The sequence below is a fragment of the Osmia bicornis genome, chromosome 2 (genome assembly GCF_907164935.1).
Source record: "Osmia bicornis bicornis chromosome 2, iOsmBic2.1, whole genome shotgun sequence".
In the NCBI taxonomy this organism is placed as follows: Eukaryota; Metazoa; Arthropoda; class Insecta; order Hymenoptera; family Megachilidae; genus Osmia; species Osmia bicornis.
Genome location: NC_060217.1, coordinates 12,847,173 through 12,861,778, shown reverse-complemented (window position 1 = coordinate 12,861,778; position 14,606 = coordinate 12,847,173). Strand labels below are relative to the sequence as shown.

At 29.4% G+C, this 14,606-nt stretch overlaps 3 protein-coding genes across 3 annotated transcripts; all 3 read left to right on the top strand.

Annotated features, from left to right (window-relative positions):
• The first annotated feature begins 28 nt into the window (after positions 1-28).
• On the top strand, positions 29-8,838 carry LOC114878700 (kinesin-like protein KIN-7O). The gene is made up of 12 exons (XM_029192801.2): positions 29-455; positions 676-910; positions 980-1,211; positions 1,284-1,600; positions 1,674-1,791; positions 1,881-2,169; positions 2,247-2,412; positions 2,485-2,605; positions 2,682-7,256; positions 7,327-7,491; positions 7,557-7,777; positions 8,219-8,838. Exons 1-12 carry the CDS (start codon positions 302-304, stop codon positions 8,301-8,303), a joined length of 6,678 nt encoding a protein of 2,225 aa, XP_029048634.1. The 5' UTR covers positions 29-301; the 3' UTR covers positions 8,304-8,838.
• Positions 8,839-9,202: 364 nt separating this feature from the next.
• LOC114878701 (centromere protein J) lies at positions 9,203-13,364 on the top strand. The gene is made up of 3 exons (XM_029192802.2): positions 9,203-12,715; positions 12,792-12,987; positions 13,071-13,364. The coding sequence occupies exons 1-3, from the start codon at positions 9,516-9,518 to the stop codon at positions 13,197-13,199; spliced, it is 3,525 nt and encodes a 1,174-aa protein (XP_029048635.2). The 5' UTR covers positions 9,203-9,515; the 3' UTR covers positions 13,200-13,364.
• An 87-nt stretch (positions 13,365-13,451) lies between these two features.
• Positions 13,452-14,593, top strand: LOC114878703 (splicing factor 3A subunit 2). The gene is made up of 2 exons (XM_029192804.2): positions 13,452-14,151; positions 14,233-14,593. The coding sequence occupies exons 1-2, from the start codon at positions 13,606-13,608 to the stop codon at positions 14,509-14,511; spliced, it is 825 nt and encodes a 274-aa protein (XP_029048637.1). The 5' UTR covers positions 13,452-13,605; the 3' UTR covers positions 14,512-14,593.
• The last annotated feature ends 13 nt before the right edge of the window (positions 14,594-14,606 follow it).

The window sequence follows — 14,606 nt, the reverse complement described above, 5'->3', positions numbered from 1 at the left end:
ATATGCATCCAATTTTGGAATATATAATCTTTGAGTATTCTTTCAACATAAACACCACCCAGTATTTTCAGTCTCAACACGTTCTTGCTTATTGCAACGCATGTATGTATAAATAAACCAATCGCACCGCAGAGAATTTGAATTTAAATGCGAGCTAAAGCAGTCGTCATTTCAAATGACAGTTGCGAGCCGTGGAAGTGGCGTGTAATGAGACTGGAAAGACGCAGAAATTAATATCAGGACAAAGCTGCCTCGTTCTAAATTCTTATGCTGCTTCGTGATAAATATTTCCAAAAGAAAAATGTCAAACGGTATTAAAGTGGGGATTAAACTGAAACCTTTAACTAAACAGGAAAAAGATGAAAATTTATCAATAAAATGGATCGTACAGGAAAACTCTATTGTTTCCTTGGATCCAGAAATAAAAAAACAGAGGAATAATGGATTTCAATTTGGTACGTGTGAATAATTCATTTAAGGGAAAGTATTTTTATTTAAAATATAACCCTACTTATGGTTTTTATCACATGACATATTTTGTTTCTATTTCCTAGTTTTCTTTTAAATTATAATTGGAGTATGCTCTTTGAAAGGAAAACAAACATAAACAACTCACACAAAATCAACATATTAACTAACATTGGATACTGTTAATTTTTAATATTATACTTACAGATTATATTTTTGATATGAATGCAAACAATTCCAGTGTGTTCAATAGTATTGTAAAACCTATTGTTGATGGTGCTATAGATGGTTTTGATGGAATAATATTTTTTTATGGTCAAAGTAATTCAGGTAAAACATATACCATGTTGGGTACTTCAGAAGAACCAGGAGTAATACCACATATTATTGATTACATATTTCATGCTATTTCAAATATAAATGGACGTGAATTTTTGTTAAGGTTTGTGTTATTAATACAAACACAAATTATTGCTTATTGATTTTATGAAAAAATATTCTTACCTTTCAGAACATCCTATTTAGAAATTTATGATGAAAAAATAAATGATCTTTTAAATGAAACAGAAACTGATTTAAAATTAGACAAAAATGACAGTGGGCAAATAGTCATTAATTGTAAAGAAGAAATTACAAACTCTCCAAATGATATGTTATCCATAATGGAAAAAGGAATAAACAATAAAAAGACAAAGACAACTAATAGGAATAAATATAATAGTAGTCATAACATATTTCGAATTGTAAGATCGCATGAAATGTTTTATATTTTAAATATTCTATACCCTTGTACAATAAACCAACATCATTTTTAGACAATTGAAAGTCAAGAAATTGGAGAAGATTCAAAAGATCTTATACAAGTATCACAATTAAACTTGGTAGATCTTACTGGTTTTGTTAAAATTCATCATAAAGATCTTACGGAGGAATGTCAGATTGATATATCATTTAATACTTTAAAATCACTAATTGTACAGTTAACTGAAACACGAGTTGCTCAGAAAAATACTGATTGTGATAACACCAGATTAACAGAATTGTTACAGTCATCGTTAGATGGTAATGCTTTAATAGCATTGATATGTACTGTGACACCTGTTGCTTTAGATGAGACATACTATACTCTATTGTTAGTATACTAGTACACTATGTTATTAATGTATTTATTATTTTGTTTCTAACATTTTCTTCTTAATTATTAGACTTGCATCTCAAGCTAAGAACATTAAAAATGAGCCACAAAGAAACAAAGTTATATCTGCTACATCACTTCTAAGACATCATTCAAAACAATTAGCTGAACTTCAAATAGAGCTAAAAGTATATATTATTAACCGTACTCTTATTTGAAGAATTACAATAATTTCTTGTATTAATTATATATTTTTTTGTTCAAATCTTGTTATTAGAAAATGAGGAATGGAAACTCTATAGAATTTGAAGAAGTAGAATCTAGTAATTTGCAAGAGAAAGATCACATTAATTACTTGTTTGAACAAATAAAATTATTAAAGAGTCAAATTATTTCTGGAAGTATAAAAAATTGCGAGGAATCATCTAAATATAAATCTAGAAGAATATCCAAACAGTATATACCTATATTTCATACTAAGATTGGTTTACCAACAATAAAAGAAATGTCACCTGAGAAACAATGCAGAAAAAGCATTAGGGAATCAGGCGATTTTACAAACAAAAGTAAATACATGTGTATCTGTGCAGTTCTTTTGTTGAAATTGTTGTTTGTGGTTCAATAACTCATCATTACTTTACAGACTTTGAATTACTTAAGTGTAAACCAGATCATGAAACCAAAGAAAACGGAAATAGTACCGAAGAAAAGTGCGTTGAATGTACAGAAAATGACTTTAGTATCGCATCTTCAAATAATAGTCTCTATGTAACACCTGAAAAACAAGATTCTTCGGTACAGACCTTAAGGTAGGTGTTTATTAATAAAGTGTAATATCATTGATGTATAATTTGAATTATTAATATATAATTCTGTATCAGTACACCAAAGAATGTTTTACGGAAATATATTTTCGATCTGACAAGAGATCTTACCGAACTGCGGGAATTTACAACCTTGGAGAAACAAGTGATACGCGAAGAAAATGATTGTTGCATACATGTAAGTGTAATTAATGTTTGTGCTTATGCATATTGGTATGTTCATTAATTCTATCTAATGTTGTGTATTATTTAAGGGCCTGGAAGAACGTATAACTGAAGCTAATGGAACTAATGAGTTGTCTTCAAATTTGATAATGCAATTAGAAGAAGAGAAGATTAAATTAACAGAAGATTTAGAATTAAAAATTCAGGAACTGGACGAAATAAAAAATGATATTCAGAGTCTGAGATTAGATATAGAGAAATTACAAAAAACTATTTATTTACTGACCAATGAAAATGTGGAAATGTCGACTAAATTAACAATTGAAAGAGAACGCTTTCAAAAAGAAATCGATGAGCTTCATACACGTATTTCAAACATTATGGCTGAGAAAATGAATTTAGAAAATGGTTTAATGGTTTTGAACGAACAGTTACAACATACTCATTCAAGAGCATCAGAAATATCTAATGATGAGCAACTAATTATTAAGTATCAAATACAAATAGATACGTTAAAAGCAGAAAACATTGAATTATCAACTATCATTGCAGAGAAAAGTAGAGAACTCGAAACCGTTAAAGAAAGTAAATCGCTTTTATATGATCACGACTGTGTATACAAGGACAAAGTTGCAATTCTTACAGAAGAGAACAGTAGTTTAGTTGCAGACAATAACAAATTTTCTACTGACTTAATGGATAAGATTGAAGAAAATGACATGTTGAAAGAACAGTGTAATATTTTAAGAAACAAATTATCTGTAGCAAACAATATGAATTCTGATGAAGACGACGTAGACCAAATAAGATCAGAAAATAAACATTTGAAAGCCGAAATTGTAGAATTGAAAATGAGAATAACAATGTTAACGGATGAAAATACAAAGTTTTCAAATAATTTATTGGAGACCATGGAAGATCTTGAAAATTCACGTCATGAAAAACAAAGTAATAACACGTTACGTTTGTCCACTAAAAATAGTGTCACAAAAATAGACGACTCTACAATAGAAGTATTACAAGAGAAAAATGATGAGATATTGGCAAATAAAGTTGTAATATTGCAAGAGGAGATTAAACATCTAACTCGTTTGAATAAAAAGTTAAGTGATTTAAAGTTATCATCGTGCAGTCAGTGTGCGCATTTGAAAAATTTAAACGAGAATCGTAGAGCTTTAAAACTTGAAGCGACAGTTTTAAATCACAAACTGGAAGACTTACAAAGAAAATTTAATCGCAAATGTGCCGATACCGAAGCATTAAAAGTTAAAGTTAATCAAGATCTGAATTTAAGTTTCGCCGATTCATCTTTCAATACTAGTTTTCCAGATGGAATGAATGTAAGTTTCGTAGAAGAAAAAGTTCAGCATTTAAATAACGAACTACAAGCATTAAAAGATGACCGAGACAAACTATCAATTTTATACAAAGAGAAATGTGACGAACTTGAAAAGCTCCACGATGAAGTAGTTGATATAAAGAATACAGACGACGGTTCTACACCAAAGAAGTCTGGACTTAAAACTGAAAGTAGAATCGAAAAGATCCAAAAAAGTATCGACCAAGTCAAAGATGACATAGATGAATTAAAACAGAATAGTACCAACTTCAGTTCCGTACTGAATAAATTTAGGGCAGAAAAGGCAAAATTGTTGGACGAAATTAATACACTGAGGAATATTAACGAGGAATTACAGCAGAAGGTATCTAATAATGAAATATCAGCAGCTATAGCTACAGAGAAGGCAGAGATTCTTGAAAATGAAGTGTTAAATATGAATAAAGAAATTGAGCAGTTCTCTGTACAAGAGAAAACTATAAGAAGCGAAAAACTGATGCTAGAGGTAGAATTAGAAGATTTGAAAGCTGAAAGAGAAAGCAAAGATATTCTCATCACAGGATTGCATCGAACGATCGATGATTTGAACGAATCTATTTCATCATTGAAACAGGAGTTAGACTTGATGACTAATCAAAAGAACGAATTAAGCATTTCCACAGAAATGATTAAACGTAAATATGAAGATGAATTAGAGTCATTTAAAAAACAATATGAAGAATTGGAAAAAGAAAAGTCAGAAAGTACAGAAGCAGAGAAACGTGCGATATTGCGGGCAAAAGAATTAGAATCAGATGTAGAAAAGCTTCAAGCGGATTTGATAAAACAAGAAAGTCTATGTAAAGAACTGCAAAGGAACATTTGTCAGCTAGAAAATCTTTTGAAAGAAAGTGAAAATGAAAAAGAAACCCTCAAGGAAAAGTTACAGATACTTGAAGTTCAATTAGTTGATTCTGAAAATAATTTAGTGGCGAAGTATAAGAATGAATTTGAAAGTATAACAGCAAAGTTTGAGGAATATACCAAAGAATCTGAAATTAAGTTAAACAAAATTAATGAAACGTTGCACGAATATGCCTCAGAAAATGATAATTTAAAACAGAAACTTACAAAACTTGAGGATATTGAGTTACAGTTCAACGAAATAAACGATAAAGCAAAGAATATATTAAATAAAGAGAAAGTTTTGATTAACGATAATAAAAAATTGAAGGAAGAGTTGGATACCATTAGAGAATGTATGATCAAAGAATTGAAATCACTGAAACATAAAATAAATTCCACAGATGTTTTAAACAAAACCGCGAACGAAATTTTCATAATGTTCCTTCAAGCAATTATGACAAAAGAGGAAGAGATAATTAAGACAATGAGAGAATCGTTCGAAAAGGATAAACAACAGTTAGAAGATGAAAAACGACAAAGCGCGGATGCAGAGAAACGTATGATATTATGGGTTAAAGAACTTGAAACAGAAACTGAAAAATTACAAATGGATTTAACAAAACACGAAGCTTTATGCGCAGATCAACAAAGTAAAATTAATCATTTGGAACGCCTTCTGGATGAAAATAACTACGAGAAAGACATACTTAAAGAAAAGATAGAAGCACTTGAAAATGATTTAGGCAATTTACAGACGGAACTAGATAAACAATCCAACGTGGATATTCAGCAAAAAGAAGAAGAAATTATCGTTGCTCAAAGAAGAGAAAAAAAGGTACAAGAAAGTTATCAGAAGAAGGAGATTGAACTTCTCTCTAAAATGAAATTTGAAAAAGAAATGTATGAGAAAAGAATAGAAGATCTTCTTTGCACCATAGAAAGCTATAAAACTAAAAACATGGAATTAAAAAGTAATATTGAAGGTCTTGAGGCCAATGAAAAACAACTGAAGAATATCATAGATGCAAATTCTTCAGAATTAAAGTTGAACCATCAGAAAATAGATAAATTGAATCTTGATTTTGAACAACTTACAGAAGCCTACAATGAAGTGAACCGTGAAGTAGAACAAAAGGCATCACAAATTGAAAACATTACAACACTTTTGAAACATAAATGTGACATGTTATCCGAATACAAGAATAAGCTTGAAATTGTTATGCCAGATTATGAATTGTTGCAAAGTCAAGTTAAAGAGAGAAAGGAAAGTATAGAGCGATATAAAGAAGAGATAGAAAACCTGAAAATGGAAAAGGAGAAGCAAATTACAATAATTAAAGATAAATTAAATTCTGAGGAAATAAAGAATGTTGGTTTGAATAAGCAATTAAACGAATTAAATAACAGAAATATAGCTTTGGTTGAGGAACTGGATAATCTGAAAGATAAATATGAAGAATTGCAACAGGCAAATGCAAAACTAGAAAGAAAGATAAGGAACAGTACAAGTAAGTTGAAAGCCGAAGCAGAAATGGAGGAATTAAAAGACATAAACAAAAGATTGCAGAATAATTTAGAAGGAGCAAGTAATCGTATAAATGAGATGCAGGATAGTAAAAATAAAATTTTGAAAGAATTAGTCAATTTGAAAGGACAATATGAATTACTGTCACGAGAAAATATTGAGATGAAGAAAACTCTATCATCGTATAAACAAAACATTCCGTATTTATCTGTAGAAGAATATGATGCTCTCCTTCAAGAGAAGAATAAAATTGCATTAGAATTAGAAGGTAAAAAATTGTTGCTAAACCAAAGAGACAGGGAGAACAAAGCATATGCAAGTCAGATAAAAGAGTTGACTGCTAAAAACAAAGGTTTTAATAATCAGTTAGAAAAATATATTGCTATCATAAGTGAACGCGATACAGAAATTTCTAATTTAAAGGATAAACTGAATGTTAACCAAACAGAAAATAAATTGGCAAATGAATTGGAAGAAAAATTGAAACTTTTAGATGAAAGAAACAAGAAACTTGAGGATCAATTGCAATTGCATAATGAAAAAGTTTTACATGTATTGAGGAAAGAAAATTCCGAATTATACATTAAACTTAAGGAATACGAGAATAAACTAGATTTGAAAAGCAGTACCGGTAGTTCAAGATCAGTTAGTCCAGCCTTTGAGAATACTAGACGGAGACATAGCAGAAATGAGATGTTTAATCAAAGAAGACAATTAGAAATTGTTGACATAGATGTTAATGAAAATGAAGATACCTGTCAAATATTGAGGAAAAAAATTCAAGAATTGGAATTACAATTAGTATCAAAAGATGGTCAAATTGCAGCATTAGAAATTCAAATCCAAAGTGAATATTTCCCTTATCAGCAGAAATGTAAAGAACTTGAAGAAAATTTGTGCACATATCGTAAACGAGTACGTATAAAAATCATATTTTTTATTTATATTCATTAAAATTAATTGCTAATTCTATTGTTTTTCATAGACCAGTGAACTTAATTCTGAAGTAAGAAAACTTCGAAAGACCATAAATGATATTGATGTATGGGAATGCGACAGGTGTAGACGATGGCAAATTAATAAAAGAGAAAAGGCCTGTCAAACAACCTGTAACAATACATCACGATCTCTTAATAATGGAATAATGGATGTATGTAACAATGAAAAGTACTGTAATAATTTAACTTAATATTAATTGTAATATTTGTTTTATAGGATCATGATAAAATAACGAAACTGGAAAAGGATAAGGCATTAATAAAAGATTTATGCCATTCACGATGCCGACGAATAAAAGAATTAGAAGATAAAGTAAGAGAATTAGAGGAACTCCAAGGTACATCAGCCTTAAAGTCTGTTGAATCTTTGCAAGAGAAACAGCATACTTCTTCGATGTACTTCAATAAATATTTTGACTTGGAGAAGAATGTGAAACCGTGAGAAACACATTTCTTGAAACATATTTGGCTTAAAACTGTGCTATCAAGATTAAGTTTCTTTGCAATGGCCTTTAACTGCTGGAATGCAATTAACTATTAGCATGAAAGCTTTTCTAAAGTATACCTTCATTAATGTGTGCAATGCATGGCACTGGTATTTAATGCTATTAGGTTTAGTTGTAAATTTATATTTATTTATTTTTTACAGACAATATTCAAATGACATAATCTACATTTTATTTGTAGAAATATCTTTATATTAATTGTTTACTTATTTTGCACCAACTTCACTTTATTTTCATATGCACGTTATACATATAGTATAAGGTTTGCATGTTCAGTCTATTATCACATTTTTGTTCTTACTTTATTTTCCGCTTTATTTTCTGAAGGTCGAATTTCTGACTTTACATATTGTGTATTTATTGTTTTCTGCAGAAAGATGAAAGAAAACATTCCAACGACGTTAATAGAACTTACAAATCTTTCAAATTATAGACGAAGCATATGGAATAAATATTGAAGATGTCTTCCAGATTCTTAAAACGAAAAGTATTGTTAAATGCAAAAGAACTACTGTTCAAGTATTACATTCATTCCTTCTGTTCTTGAAATAATGTAAATAGTTATAGAATTAAGGTATTTATATTGAAGGCATTATATTTTTGTATTTTCTTAAAAATAGTGTAAATAACAATAAAACCGATTTTTATATACATATTACGACGTTAAAGGTGGCTAGATAGGTGTTGTATTTTCGTGCCATCTTTATACATATATAATCTGTGATTCAGAAAAATATTCATAATATAATTGTATAAATAGTAATACATATAAAATGTGCCATACATTCATTCCTCTTTTCAGATCTTGATTAAAAAGCAACAGTAAAAGAAAAGATGAATTTATTTGTTATAATATAAATGAAAATTTATTTAAAAATAAAAATTGTGTACTTAGAATTAATTGTTAGTACCTTCGACACGCGTGTTCTGTGAATCAAATTTGTAAAAATGTCTTCATATGGATAATAAAAGATTTGAATTTTATGTTCGAAATATTGAAAAAATGTATGTTTGTAATACCTGCCTAAACTAGTTATATTTTCTTACTGCCTACACTGATAATATCGAAATGTTTCGATATATCGTATTTAGTTACATTCCCTAGTGCTTTCGATAAACATATATATATATATACAACTTTTAAACTGTTTTGAACTGTCAACCGGTGTATAGAAACAAAAATATTAAATGTGTTGATTCGAAAACAATTAGTTTAACATATTTAATTTTTGATATATTTTGCATAGTTTATAATACATTTTTATAATTTCATCTTTTAATTTGCTCCGACTTAAAGGTATATGCGTATTCGCATTCAAAATATGTAAACATTTTATTTCCAAATGCTGAATAAAAAATAAATTCTTTTATATATATGTATATGTTTTTACATTTCTCTTTTTTATAAATTTTAGTAGTTTTAGTTATTTTGTATTCACATAATGTTTCTATAATGCATAAAGGAAAACCTTTTATTATAATATGATTTTAAAAATGTTGAAAAAAATAGTTTTGTATATCTGTATGTGCATGCAGACATATACATATATGCAGATAGATTAAACAAACGTTTATAATTTGAAAAACATATAGTTGGTACACATACATGTTTCAACAAATTGAATGTTTCATATGTATTAAAATTTCTTTATATTACATACTATTCAAAAATGGACTTAGAAGCAACAATAGTTGAACGTTTACAAAAGTTGAGACAATGGCAATCTGAACAACAAAAACAATTATTGAAACAGCAACAGATACAAAGAGAGATATTAACTCAAAAACAGGACAGTATATATAAAGCACTTGAGTTATCAATACAGGAACTTGATCTTAATGAAGATGTATTAAGTACAAATAATTCAAATATTGATACTGATAATAAAAATGTTGAAAATCAAATTTTACAACAAGAATCTCCTACAGAAGAATTAACTGAAAGTTCAATTATTACTGATAGTCATTTGAAAGAACATTTAAAAGATAAAATAATGTCTAACACAAAGAATGATATAAAGCTAATCATAACTTCTCCAGAACATGAAATACAAAGTGGGCAAGTTATTATAGATGGAATAGCACCACTACCACCTGATAAATCAGTAACTACTCATGTTTGTATTGATGATTTACCAGTTCCTTCTCCAAAAAAAGATTTTCATACACTACTTGAAGAAAAATTGAAAGATTGTGATAATATACCTTGTGAAAAAGTTAATACTAATTCAGGAAAAAAGGTGAAAAGACCATTTCTCAAGAAAGGAGAAGGTTTATCCCGATTTAGATTGAATCAGAGATTGCATCTTCCTACTATGAAACCAAGATCACGCAGTGTTTCTCTATCTAACAGTATGCAATCTAATTCTAAGCCTTCTAAGAATGAAAGCAAAAGTAATAATATTGCTCAATCTTCAAGAACAACATTGTCAAAAAATACACATTGTACAAATTCAGCTCGGAAGCATTTATCTCTAAAAAACATTCCATTGCCAAAACAGAAACTTCGTTGCAAATCAGAATCCAATACTTCAGATATACCATTAGAGAAATATATAAATGAAGTTAAGAATAAAATTGAATTAAATACTTCAGATTTTCAGTGTGGTGCACAGGAGGAATCAGAAGAAGTAAGAATATTTGAATTATTAGAAGAGAAAGCAGAAAATTCTAGTTTCTGTTCTACATCCAGTGCAGTCATTGCATTTCTGCAACAGTCAACGCCATTTAAAATAAAAAAAGGTAAATACAAAATGGATAATGACACAGTTAATGGAGGACAAGAAATTAGTCCCTTAATTAAAAATTGTATTGAGCAATCAGTCTTAAAATCCAACCAAGCTTACAAATATAGAATGTTTAATAAAAATACTGATTCTTATTGTGATTTGATTCCTTTTATAAATAAAAAAATAATACAAAATAATATGCAAAATAATAGTGAAAATAATAAGACAGGAACAGTTCATGATACTGAAAATAATAATGACTCAGATGTTAGTCTTCATGTCAGATTTTCTGAATACAATGAATATAAGACTATTGAATTAACAGATACATCTAGTATATCAACTGAGTCATTAGTAACAGGAGACTTCTCAGATGACAAAGTTTGGAGTGATTCTTCAACTCTAGAAACATCTAATATAGAAAACTTATCAGAGATTTTAGAAGCTCCTATAATTACAAAAAGTACAATACAAGATAATAATTATAAATCTAAATCAGAACACTATAATATTCAGGAAAAAGTAGATTGTGAAACAAATTTCCATCAGAGTGTTTTTCATAAAGATGAGTCAGAATTTTCAAACCAATCTTCTGATGATGAACAAAATACCCTACATAATTGTAGCCAAAATAATTCAGTATTAGAGGAAATTGATACATCTAATGACACTGAACAATCAAAAAGATGTATGGACCAACGTGATAGTAGAAAGATAGGCAAATATGTAGACAATTACAATGGTAAAGAAGTAATTGAAGTTAAAGAAACTAAGGAAAATTTACAAGAAACAAATGAAACTATTTTTTCATCAGAACTTCTAAGAAGTCGTTTGTTGGAATTAGAGCAAGAAATCAATATATTTCGTAAGGAAAATGCAGCTCTATCTTTACAACGGAAAAAGTTACAAGAAGATCATAGAAACATACACAAAGAATATACGGAAAAAGAAAAAAATTTCGAGGAAAATAGAAAACAAATTGAAAATCGTTTACAAGATGAGAGAAAAAAGCTAGCGCGTGAAAAAGCCGCACTAGAAAGTAGACTGAGGGATTCACAAGAAAAAGCTCAACAAAGTAAATTAGAAAGACAGGAAATACAATATTTAAAAGAAGAAATAGAAAAATTAAGAGAAGAAATACACGTAAAAGAAAGTAGATGGAATGCAGCACAATCTAGACAAAAATGTCAAATGAGAATACTAAAAATGGAAAATTCAAAACTAAAGCAGGAAGTTGAGAGATTACAAAATTTGAAGAAAGATAACAATAAAAATAAAGGGAGACCTGGAACCTTTTCTAATACTAGGGCAATTCATCAAATTAACAAACAACTTAATATGCAGCTCCAGGAGTCTAAAAAAATTAGTGACACTTCATCAGATAATAGCGCTGGAAAATCAGGAGAATCAATAAATAAGACAGAAAATATGATAGGTGCTAAAAATATAGAAGATAATGAATATAATTCCACTAACAGCAAAGATGTTATGAATAAAAAACTACAAAAAGATCAGACCACTATGATAAATATTGCAAAGAAACGTAGTTTATATGAGAATTTAATTAAAGAAGCAACATCGGACATGACCGACTTTCATGAACAATCTAGTACTTCTGAAAACTTGAGTCAACTTAAATCGGATTTAAACATTAAGTTTAAAAAATTAGATACCATAACAAATGATGAAGAAAACTATGAACAATTTTATAAAGAATCTAATTCAGCTTTTAATCATAGTAACTCTAATGATAAGATACAATCACAGATACAAAATGATTATATACATATTATGTCTCCTACAAAAGCTTGCACAGAAAATTACAATGAAGAACCAAAGTCAGGATCATCGAACGAATCATTTAATAATGCACATGCGGAAAATACAATGTTATGTAGCCAAGATAATGCTAATAAACAACATATAAAACAAATTGAACGCGCAGATGGTTCAATAGAATATCAGTTTCCAAATGGAAATGTTAAAAAGGTTTTTCCTGATCAAGGTTTGACTAGATTGATATATTATAATGGAGACATTCGTGAAACTAATAAAGACGGAAAGATAAAATATTTTTATGCATCCACTCGAACGTGGCACACAACAATGCCAGATGGTTTAGAAATTTTAGAATTTTCTGAGTAAGTCAATACTTGATTATCATTTTTATAAATGATAATCCATTATATATTAAATGCAATTTTTTCTGTTCTATAGCGGTCAAGTAGAAAGACGATCACACAGTGGAACAGTAGAAGTTTTATTTCCAGATGGTTCAGTAAGAATGTTAGAAGTAGATGGTACTGAAAGATGGACATTACCAGATGGAACATTAATTCGAATTCTTACTAATGGGGAAAAGGTTCTTACTCTACCAAATGGACAGCAAGAAATACATACTAAAACTCATAAGGTAAATAAAAATTATCATGAACATACAACGCAATAAGTAAATTAAGGAAAACATACATCTACATAATTCATACGATTTTTTAGAGACGAGAATATCCTGATGGTACTACTAAATTTATGTACCCTGATGGTACCCAGGAAACAAGATATTCAAATGGTAGAATACGTCTTAAAGATAAGGATGGTAATCTTTTAATGGATTCATATCAGTAAAGGCTGTAAATAATCGTGTAATTTAAGTTAATATTTAATAAGATAATGAAACTTGATTCAAAATCATATATTTTTTTATGAATTTTAATATAAGAGTTAAAAATGATCGGATGTAAGTAACATTTAAGTTTGAAATAAATTAAAATAAACGAAAATTGGATTGTATGACGGTATAATGTTATTAAATAATAACTCTCATACTCAAAAATGGTTCAGGCATCTGATAAGGGGTGCAGATTGATTCCAATGTTGACCGTCCAAGCGCTGAAGATAGTTACCTGCCATGTTGTATATATACACAACATAACCAAAGTTAACCTATGTTACGTAGAAGCGTCGTGTGTTTATATTCTTTAAAGGACATACAATCGTTTTTGAATAAGTGCAAGAAATATAAAAGTTAAGGATGGATTTTCAAAATCGACCTGGAGGCAAAACTGGCGGTGGAGGCGTTGCCTCCTGGTCAGAGAGTAATCGAGACAGAAGAGAACGATTACGACAATTGGCGTTAGAAACTATTGATCTTAACAAAGATCCATATTTTATGAAAAATCATTTAGGCTCTTATGAATGTAAACTGTGTTTAACGCTTCATAACAACGAGGGCAGTTATCTGGCCCATACACAGGGTAAAAAGCATCAAGCTAACCTAGCTAGGAGAGCTGCTAAAGAAGCAAAGGAAGCACCTCAAACTCTTGCTCCTGAAAAACCTCGGGTAGAACCAAAAAAGTTCGTAAAAATTGGACGACCCGGTTATAGGGTAACAAAACAACGTGATCCAGAATCGGGACAACAAAGCTTATTATTCCAAGTTGATTATCCAGAAGTTGCCGACAATGTTATTCCACGGCACAGATTTATGTCAGCATATGAACAAAGAGTTGAACCGCCAGATCGTAAATGGCAGTACTTATTATTCGCCGCAGAACCTTATGAAACTATAGCTTTTAAGGTAAATAGCAACAATATGAATCTAAATATTTTTAAGGATTTTACTTGCGATTTTTTATTTAAAAGTATAATTATGTTCTAGGTGCCTAGTAGAGAAGTTGAAAAGGCAGAAGGAAAATTTTGGACTCATTGGAATAAGGATACAAAACAGTTTTTCCTGCAGTTTGCATTTAAGAATGAAAAACCATCAGTTGGCAAAGTACCACCACCTCCAGTTCCTTTAATACGACCTGGTTTAGGACCAACTATGGTACCAGTTCCACCACCACCAAGACCACCAATGTTTAATCCAGTACCACCACCACCAGCACTTCTAGCCACAGGAATGCAAATACCTCCTCCACCTCCACATTTAGCATAATTCTTTAATATAACATACAAAAGCAAAATAAGAAACTTATAATGTATATTTCTTTTATTATAAATAAAGTGAACGTCTTTTATTCTAATGTAAAA